At 40.4% G+C, this 10342-nt stretch overlaps 1 protein-coding gene across 1 annotated transcript in view; it reads right to left on the reverse strand.

Annotated features, from left to right (window-relative positions):
• Positions 1–10342, reverse strand: part of BTBD2 (BTB domain containing 2) — a 73029-nt gene that overhangs the window by 24525 nt on the left and 38162 nt on the right. Inside the window, exon 3 of the mRNA XM_069073051.1 lies at positions 426–582. Coding sequence (XP_068929152.1) covers positions 426–582 — 157 coding nt within the window. The remainder of the gene's footprint in view (positions 1–425; positions 583–10342) is intronic.

A 10342-nucleotide genomic window follows, 5' to 3' on the forward strand; every position in this document is an offset into this window, starting at 1 on the left:
AAAAGTGCATTTTCAGAAGTATGCTGAAATTGGAAAAATTTTTGTGGAGAGATCAGGTATCCTTAAACTAGGCCCTTTTGATGCCTGAGAAAGAATTAGACAATGGGCCATTCAGATTCAAAATTTCATCAATGTTTCTAGCTAGTGAACTAGAATTCAATTCCTCCTATTATGTAACCAGGACTTCCCCTAAAGAGCTCCTTATGAGTACAATTTTAAATTTTATATCATTTCAGTCATGTAATGGTTTTTCCAATGATATCACATAAAAACTACTTACATCTTCCTTCTTTTCCCCTAAAGAAATGCAAACTTCCTATTTTGACAAGTAAGAATACTTACAACTATTTGCAGTTAACAAACTACAAATGGTCACATAATGAAGCTTTCATATGGCTAAAAATAAAGTATAAATCCAAACATACCTGGGTTAGGAGCATGAAAGCATTATCAGCTCGGAGATTTTTCTTTAAAAATTCCACACAGTGTGCCTCAAGAGCAGGAACAGCATACTTTTTAGCTGTATAAAGTGTGGTCATAACAGTCTCTGGTCCAATCTGAACTTCATCAGAATAAAGAAATCTGAAAGACAAAACATCATAGGTCCAGTGAAATAAAACATGATTTAACTGAAGAACAAACACCAATTATGTTCCTATTATTGTGAACAAGGTCTATTCCTCAAGAAATACTCTACCTGCCCTCAAAGAACTTACACTTTTGCTGGAGGGAGATGTTAAAACACATACAAAGATAAAAGACAAATTACATAGTAAAGATATATCACTACCAAATGGAAGGAAAGGGAAGGAAGGTAGCATGAAAGAAACCAGGGATTCCATGAGGTGAGAGAAAGAAGGGAACGTATTCAGATACTGAGGAAGATGGTGTAAAACTGAGACACAAAATATCACGTTATAGGGAAAAACAGATAGGCTACATCATAGACTATATAATGACTGGGTCATATGTATTGAGTCTAGAAATGTATACTTACACCAGATTGTAAAGGACTTCCAATGCCAAACAAAAGAGTTTGGATTTTATTCTAGAGGCAACAAGTGGCCACTAAAGTTTCTTGAGCAGGGGATCATCTTGTGCAGACCCCATGCTTTAGGAAGGTCATTAAGGAAACTATGTCTTCTTCTATTAGAATGTAAGCTCCTTAAGGACAGAGAGTCTCTCACTTTTGTATTTGATTCACCAGAGCATAAGTTCCTAGAACATCGTAAGCAATTAATAAATTCATTTGTAGTGTTGTCCTCAACAGAAATAGTTAAGTGAGGAGAAAGAGGAGTAGGTTTAATCAATCAACAAGCTTTTATGAAGTGTTGACTATGTGCCAGGCATTGTGATATGTGCTAGGGATAAAAAAAGGAAGCAAAAACAGTCCTAGCCCTAAATGGGAAAGGTTAAAACTTCTCAACCCATAAGTTTTCTTGAGGGAGTAAGCCAGAGTTTTGGCTTCACCCCTTCCCCCTTCTTTAATATTGCCATATCAGCATTAGGGTTCTTCAAGAGTCTTTAGACCTCCACCCTTGTTTGCCACACCCTTACCAGCATTAGGCCTTTTAGGGGTTTTTGACTTCCACCCTTGCTGGTTTGCCAAACAAGGATATGAACAGTATGCTGTTCCCTGCCTGCCTACCAGCCAATAGGGGATAGTGGAGGGCTTCCTTGTTCCTTATCATTAGAGGAAATTTCACACTCAGACTGTAAGCCCACCTCTCAGCCAAGGGGAGAAGAAACAGCAGGGGGGAGGGGGTTTGACTGTGGCAGGGTATACATTCTTGTTCTATCTTATGCAACATGCCTCCTTTCCCTGATCCACCATGGAGAGGACCACCCTCTTCCCCTTCTATTTTCCTGCAGGGTAAGACAGATTTCTATACCCTACTGTCTATCTTAATTTCAAGTTGCATGTAAAAACAATTTTTAACACTCATTTTTTAAAAGTTTGAATTCCAAATTCTTTCCCTTCTTCCCTCCCCACCCACCTTCATTTTCAGGGCAGGCAATCTGATATAGGTTGTACATGTGTAGTCACACAAAGAACTTTCATAATAGTCATGCTGTGAAAGACTAACTTTATTTCCCTCCATCCTATCCTGCCCATTTATTCTATTCTCTCCTTTGTCCCTCCTCAAAAGTGTTTGCTTCTGATTACCCCCTCCCCCAATCTGCCCTCCCTTCTATCATCTCCCCCTTATCCCCTTCCCCCCTACTTTTCTGTAGGATAAGACAGATTTCCATATCCAATTCAATGTGTATGTTATTCCCTCCTTAAGCCAAATCTGATGAGAGAAAGTTTCACTCATTCCTTTTTGCCTCCCACCTCTTCCCCTCCACTGTAAAAAAAAGCTTTTTCTTGCCTCTTTTATGTAATAAAATTTACCCCCATTCTACCTCTCTCTTGTTCCTTCCCCCAGTATATTCCCCTTTTACCCCTTAATTTTATTTTTTAGGTATCATCCCTTCATATATAACTCACCCTGTGCCCTCTGCCTATATATGCCTGTGTGTGTGTGTATTCCCTCTAACTACTCTAATAATGAGAAAGATCTAATGAGTTATCAGTATCCTCTTTCCATGTAGGAATGTAAACAGTTCAACTTTAATAAGTTCCTTACGATTTCTTTTTCCTGTTTACCTTTTCATGCTTCTCGAGTCTTGTATTTGAAAGTCAATTTTTCTATTTTGCTCTGACTTCTCAAGAATGCATTAAATTCCTCTATGTCACTGAGTATCAATTTTCCCTCTCATTGATTATGCTCAGTTTTTCTGGGTAGGTGATTCTTCATTTTAATCCTAGTTCCTTTGACCTCCAGAATACCATATTTCAAGCCTTCTGATCCCTTAATGTAAAAGCTGCTAGATCTTGTGTTATCCCGATTGTGTTTCCACAATACTTGAATTGTTTGTTTTTTTTTTCTGACTGCCTGCAATATTTTCTACTTGACCTGGGAACTCTGGAATTTGGCCACAATATTCCTGGGAGTTTTCCTTTTGAGATCTCTTTCAGGAGGTGATTGGTAGAGTCTTTCAATTCCTATTTTCCCCTCAGGTTCTTGAATATCAGGGCAGTTTTCCTTGATAATTTCTTTAAAGACAATGTCTAGGCTCTTTTTTTTATCATGGTTTTCAGCTAGTCCAATACTTTTTAAATTATCTCTCCTGGATCTATTTTCCAGGTCAATTGTTTTTCCAATGAGCTATTTCACACTGTCTTCTATTTTTTCATTCTTTTGGTTCCGTTTTATAATTTCTTGATTTCTCATAGTCATTAGCTTCCATTTGCTCCATTCTAATTTTTTTTTTTTTTGCTTTTTGGAGGGCAGTTGGGGTTAAGTGACTTGCCCAAAGTCACAAAGCTAATAAGTGTGTCAAGTGTCCGAGGCCGGATTTGAACTCAGGTCCTCCTGACTCCAGGGCTCTATTCACTGCACCACCTAGCTGCCCCTCCATTCTAATTTTTAAGGAATCACTTTCTTCAGTGAGCTTTTGGACCTCCTTTTCCATTTGGCCAATTCTGCTTTTAAGGAATTCTTCTCCTCCTTGGCTTTTTGGACCACTTTTTGCCATTTGGTCTAGCCTATTTATTTATTTTCTTTCTTCCTTTCTTTCTATCAAATGCTTTATTAACTTCTAGTTTACATCATTCATTCCTGCAAGATTTTGAGTTACAAATTTTCTCCCCATTTTCCCCCTACCCACAACCCCTATTTTCGACTTTGATCCTGCCCCTTTTCTTTCTTTTTTTTTTTTAAGCAATCGGGGTTAAGTAACTTGCTCAAGGTTACACGGCCAGTTATTTCTGGGTGTGGTGCTGAGTAGCTGAGCCCAGATTTGATCCAGGTCATCCCAACACTGGAGCCAGTGCTCTTACTTGCTGAGCCACCTGGCCGCCCCTAAGCAATTGGGGTTAAGTAACTTGCTCAAGGTTACACGGCCAGGTGTTTCTGGGTGGGTGCTAAGTGTCTGAGCCCAGGATTCAATCTCCAGGTCATCCCAACACTGGAGCCGGTGCTCTTACTCACTGTGCTACCTGGCTGCCCCCATCGTGCCCCTTTTCAAAAGTGGGTGCTTCCAACTTCCCTCCCCACCAGCCTGCCCTCCCTTCCATCATCCCCCCTCATCCCCTTCCCCCCTACTCTCCTGTAGGGTGAGATACCCTATTTAGTATGCATGTCATTCCCTCCCTGAGCCAAATTCAATGAGAATAAGGTTGACCCATTCCCTTTTGCCTTCCTGTTCTTCCCCTCCATTGTAACCATTTTCCCTTGCCTCTTCTATATGAGATAGTTTACCCCATTCTGTCTCTCCCCATCTCCTCTCATTATATTCCTCTCTCACCTCTTAATTTCACCTTTTAAGTATCATCCCTTCCTACTAAATTGGTTAAGGTGTTATTTTTTTCAGTATTTTTTGGGGGGGTCTCCTTTAGCAAGCTGTTAACTCATTTTTCATAATTTTCTTGTATCACTCTCATTTCTCTTCCCAATTTTTCCTCTACTTCTCTTACTTGATTTTCAAAATCCTTTTTGAACTATTTCATGGCCTGAGACCAATTCATATTTTTATTGGAGGCTTTGGATGTAGGAGCTTTGACTTTGTTGTCTTCTGCACGTATGCTTTGATCTTCCTTGTCATCAAAGGAAGATTCTATAGTCTGACTTTTTTTTTCCTGCTGTTTGCTCATTTTCTCAGTCAATTACTTGACTTTTTAACTCTTTGTTAAGGTAAAGCTCTGCTTCCAGCATGGAGGGCATACTGTCCCAAGCTTCAGGGGTTTTGTGGAGCTGTTTTCAGAGATACTTCAAGGGACCTGCAAGTTTCCAATTCTTCCAAGGTGGTATGATCAAAGGAGAGGTGTTTACTCCTTTCCTAGCCTGTGCTCTGGTCTGTGAGTGACCACAAGCACTCTTTTCTGCCCTGGAACTGTGATGAGGGTTCCCTCTCCACTTCTGCCACAAACTGCTACGCCAGTGCTCTTCCTTGCCTCAGGACTGTGACTCAGGACTGCAACCTTAATCCAAGTATGGGCAAAGCAACAGAGTCCTGCCTCAGTGACTCTAAGAGACCCCTGTAATCTCCTTCTGACCAGTTGTTCGATCCCCTTACTGTCTGTGGGCTGAGAGCTCTGGAAGCAGGTGCTACTGCTGCTGCTAGTGCTGTCACCATCACTGCCCCGAAGTCGAACAAGGACTGTGACTGATCTGTGCTCCCCTCTCAGCCAGGTCTAACAGACCTTTCCCACTGACCTTCTAAGTTGTCTTTAGTGTTTGTGGGTTGAGAAGTCTGGAAACCACCACAGGTGCCAATGATTCAGTCCCCTAAGGCCTCCTCCAGATCTGTTGGGGCCCAGTCTAAGCTGGTACATTTTGTGCTGTACTGCACCCCTCTCCCAGCCCAGTGCAACAGAACCTTCCTGTTGACTTTCCAGGTTGTCTTGGGCTGGCAATCTGTTTCACTCTGGGTTCTGCTGCTCTAGAATTTGTTTAGAGTCATTTTTTACAGTTATTGGGAGGGATTTGGGGGAGAGCTCAAGCAAATCTTGCTTTTACTCCACTATCTTGGCTCTGCCCCCAGACTCCTGGTTCTGAGGGAAGTTCCAGGATGAACCAGAAGTAAAGAAGGCATATTTTTGAAACCCATGGTTTTGAATCTAGGGCCAAGAAGAAAACAAAGGCAGGCGGGCCTGGAACCCTCCATAAATGGAGGCTCCTTAAGAGGCTGAGATGTGAATGGAAAGTGAAGAAGTGGAGGCAATCAGTAAAATGACTTTTCCTAGCAGTTTAACTGTGAAAAGCAGACACCTAGGACAGCAGCTCACGAGGATCAGGAGCACCAAGGGAAAACTGCTTAGAGAACTCAGGGGATCCAGACACACTTACAGTGGCAGAGAAGCAACCAGTGGATAAAGAGAAAGTGAAGATGAGGAAGGTGGGATGATTAATGTGAGCAAACTCCCAGAAGCAATGGAAGGGGATGGGATCAAAGGCACAAGTAGAGGGACTGGACCTGACAAAAAGAAAAGCCATCCCTTCATCAAAGAATGAGGCAAAGGAGAAAAGACTGGGAGATGTATATGAGGTGATGATAATATATTATAATAAAGTATATAAAATAATTAAGTGTAAGGTCAAGATTCCAAAGAGAGGAAAATGAGGCCAGAGTAGGAGATGATGGACTAGGAGAGCAAAGAAAGTGGAGTGCCTGCAAGTCAAAAGCAAGAAAAAAGAACAGGTTTAGGAGGAGTGAGACAGAGGAAAGAGAAATGGGCAAGGGACAGAAAGATGAATGTCAGAATCCTAGCTTATATAGTTCAAAGTGTTATGGGTGACTGAAATCAAGAGTCTGACCATCTTTGTGTGCAGGTGAAGTGCACAGAATAACCACATCTGATGACAAGAAACCACAGAGTTCTCTTTTAAAAAAAAAAGTGGTTATGAATAATATCACTGGCATTAAAGAGGTAAACATGATTAAAGATGATGGGACAGGTCATGAAATGTAAGAAACTACTTAGAATAACAAAATTAATAAAAGTATTAATCTTCCACATCTGTGCAACTTACAAAGCCCTTTTATATCCATGATCTCATCTGAATTACCAAAAACAAAACAAAACAACCTGTGGCATAGGGAGAACAGGCATAAGCACGATCATTTTACAGATCTGGAGGAAACTGAGGCTCAGTAATGATAATCATAACTTTATATCTTAAGGCCTTAAGTAGTTGATTCCTTCTGAAAAAGCAAGAGTTCTTAACCTTTTTTGAATCACAGAACCCTTTCTCAGAATGACTTTAAATATACAAAATAAAATACATAAAATTACAAAAGAAACCAATTGTGCTAAAATACAGTTATGTGTGTATGTGTATTAACATATATAATATATATAATTTCTGTGTGTGTGTGTGTAAAAGCAAACAAATTCACATACCCCAGGTTAAGAACTTTTGTCCAACTCAAATGTCAAGTAAGGGATAGAACTGGGGACTCATTCCAAGGCCTGTTAACCCAGAATAATGTAACAGAAAAAGCCTTAGACTAGTGATCAGGATGAATTCTAAGTGATGGTTCAACCACTTACTATTTTTACAATTTGGTCCAAGTCAAGGAATCAAAAGGTAGAAAGGGAGCTCAGGGGCCACAGAGGTCAACCTTCACCTGAAGAGAAAGTCTCTCTACTACAACCCGTACCAATGGTCATCAGGCCTCTGTTTGAAGACCTCTAGTGACAGAAAAACCATGACATCCTCAGGCAGCCCAATGAACTTTGGCACTGCTTTAATTATGGTGAATTTTTTTTTAAAACATCAAACTTCTCTGTAACTTCTACTCAGTTTTTCCCATTCTGCCATCTGGGGTTGAGCTCGGCAAGTCTAAGTTTCATATGACATGACATTTCACGTGACAGCCCATTAGATATTGAAACTGCTTTCCCTTTCTTGTCTCTGGACTCAATATCCCTAATTCCTTCCAAAGTTCTCATACAGCATAGTCTCTAATTATCTCACAACACTGATCATCCTTCTCTGGACATTGTCCAGCTTAGTATCATCCTTCTTAAAATAGTGCCCAGAACCAAACACATACTGTATGTGGTCTGATTAGGGCAGAACAGAGTAGAAAACTGTCTCTTCCCTTGCTCTGGGCATTATGCATTTCTCAATGGAGGCTCAGATCATGGCAGCTTTTGGGGTTAGTCTGTCACATTACTGATTCCTACTGAGCTTACTGCCCCCCAAAACCCTTCTGGTAAGAGCTACTTGTTTAAGCCATCTACCACTCATACTACATTTGCATCACTGATTCCTTTAACCCAAGATTAAGACTTCAAATTTATCTTTATTAAATCACAATAGATTTAGCCAGTCAATATAGCTTGGTGAGACCATCTGGGACCCAGGCTGCCCACCAATGTGCCAGTTCTATTTCCCAGCTTCACATCATCTGACAATGATAATTATTACCACAAGAGCAGAGAACCCTAGATCTAGAACTAGAAGAGACCTTAGCAATCATCTAGTCAGACCTCCTCATTGCACAGCTAAGAAAATTAACTCAAGGAGCTTGACTTGAACAAGGTCACAGAGCTGATACATATGAACCCAAAGCCTCTGATTCCAGAGCCAGTGATTTTTTCCTATTCCAAACTGTCTCACATATATCTCGGCTTTTATCCAATTCACTGGGAAAAAAAATGATGAACAACACAGGGTTAAGATCAGATCCCTGAGGCACTCCACCTCTATCCTCCAATCTGATGTCACTCCATTAATGATTCTTCTTTGGGTCATTATTCAACCAGTCCTGAACACACCTAAGCAGCCCACATTCTGAGCACAAAAATAACATGACATATTTTGTCAAATGGCTTGCTGAAATATAGGTACATGCTATGACATTCCCTATTTTACCAGTCTAAAACAAAACAAGTAAGATTTGTCTGACATGAGCTGTTCTTGGAGGCAGCACAGTATAGCAGATATGTCAGACTTGGATACAGGAGGATCTGGGTTCTAGCTATACTTACTAGCTGTATGACTCTAGACAAGTGACTTCACATCCATCGGCCTTAGTTTCCTCATCTGTAAAGCAGGGATAATAATGGCACCTACCTTACAGGTTTGTTGTGAGGAACAAATGAAATAATATATGTAAAGTACCATGTGAACCTCATACAAATGTTAGTTGCTATTATTATCATTACTGTTATTCCTGATGAAGCTACACTGGCTCTCACTATTTCCTTTTTCAAATGTTCACAATGATTCAACTGATTTGTGATCCTATCACTGTAAGCATTCCCTCTGGTTATGCAGATCATGCTCTCCTAAATTTACCATGCCTGGCAGGGGAAAGGTGTCCACCTGGGACAACCTGGGAGCCTTCACAGCATTCTCTTGACATCACCAGGATATCAATGGAGCACACGGGCTCTCAATTATCCTTTGTTCTTTATCTTTTTTGATCATACGTTTCTTTGATGACATCTTTTAAAAAACTTCAATTCCTTGTTTGTGATGTAACTATTCAAGCCTGACAATGCTCACTGAGTGATACTCACTACAGTATTCTATGACTTACAGCCATCCACCAATGGAATGCTGATTTTAAAAAAGATAAGCTTTTGTTTTAACCTAAAAAACAAATTAAAATGCTTATAAACCATCTCAATAATGTATTCTAAAATTCTGCCAGAAGTTGACATCAAGCTTACTCCCTTAGAGTTTGAAGGGTCCACTTTCCTTTAGTGAAAACTGCCCTTCTCTAGTCTTCTAGTGTTTTTCCTGCTCTCCATAATTTTTCAAAGATCACCAACACAGGCTTCAGCAATCACATTTACCAATTCTTTCAGGATTCTATATCCTTAGGATATAGTAGCAAATTCACTAAGGTAAAACCCCCAGCTGCTGATAAACAAACCCCATTCCTTACCCTTGATTTGTGTTCTGTCACACCCACCCACTTCAAATCTACCACCCTTCTCTCCCAATGTTGCCCTTTGGAATTCATGTTTCATAATTAACAAACTTCTTTTCATAATAAATCTTCTTTCTCAAACCTTCCATACTCTGACTCTTACTGAAACATGGCTCCCTCCCAAAGAACTCCCCCCCCCCATCCTCTTTCTAGATGAAGTGACACATTTGCTAATACCTCCCAACTTACTGTTTGTGAGTGAGAGAGCCATAATGCTTCTTGCTCCCAACTGCCAGTCCTATCCTTCTTAAGGGAATAACTCTTCTCCTTTGAGGTTCACATTATCCAAATTTATCAGTCAATCCAGATCCTGGTGGCTGTTTTCTATCAATCACTCTCTCCTCCACCTCCAGAACATTCTTCTTTCCTCAAGGAATTCAGTGCCTGGCTTACAATCGTTCTTTTTCAACCCAACCTTCACACTCATACTGGAGTAGTTCAACATACATATGTAACCCCTGAAACATATGAATGTCCCAAGTCCTCAATCTATTCCAATTCCATGACCCGCTCCACTTTCCATCACCCACAAGTGTTTCCACTTCCACAGTCATGAATTCCAAAATTACTTTATCTTATATATTTTTTTATCATTCTATTGAACCCCACCCCCCCACCCCAGCCTTGACATGTTCTCATCAAGGCTTCTATTCTCTCTGTTCCTCAGTTTCTTTCTATCACTCCAGCACTGGCTACACCCTCCTCTCCCTTCCCTTCTGCTATCCCTTAGTGAACTAACTGAAATCCAAGAACAAAGATTACCCAAAAAGAGGGACAGAGAGAAATCTAATCCTACAGGATTTAGAAACTCAGTCTCCTTGCTTCCTTCATCCAAATTTTCCTTTGT

Source organism: Petaurus breviceps, unplaced genomic scaffold (genome assembly GCF_028583685.1).
Source record: "Petaurus breviceps papuanus isolate PSGF00001 unplaced genomic scaffold, PetGlider_PUasm1.0 108, whole genome shotgun sequence".
NCBI lineage: Eukaryota > Metazoa > Chordata > Mammalia > Diprotodontia > Petauridae > Petaurus > Petaurus breviceps.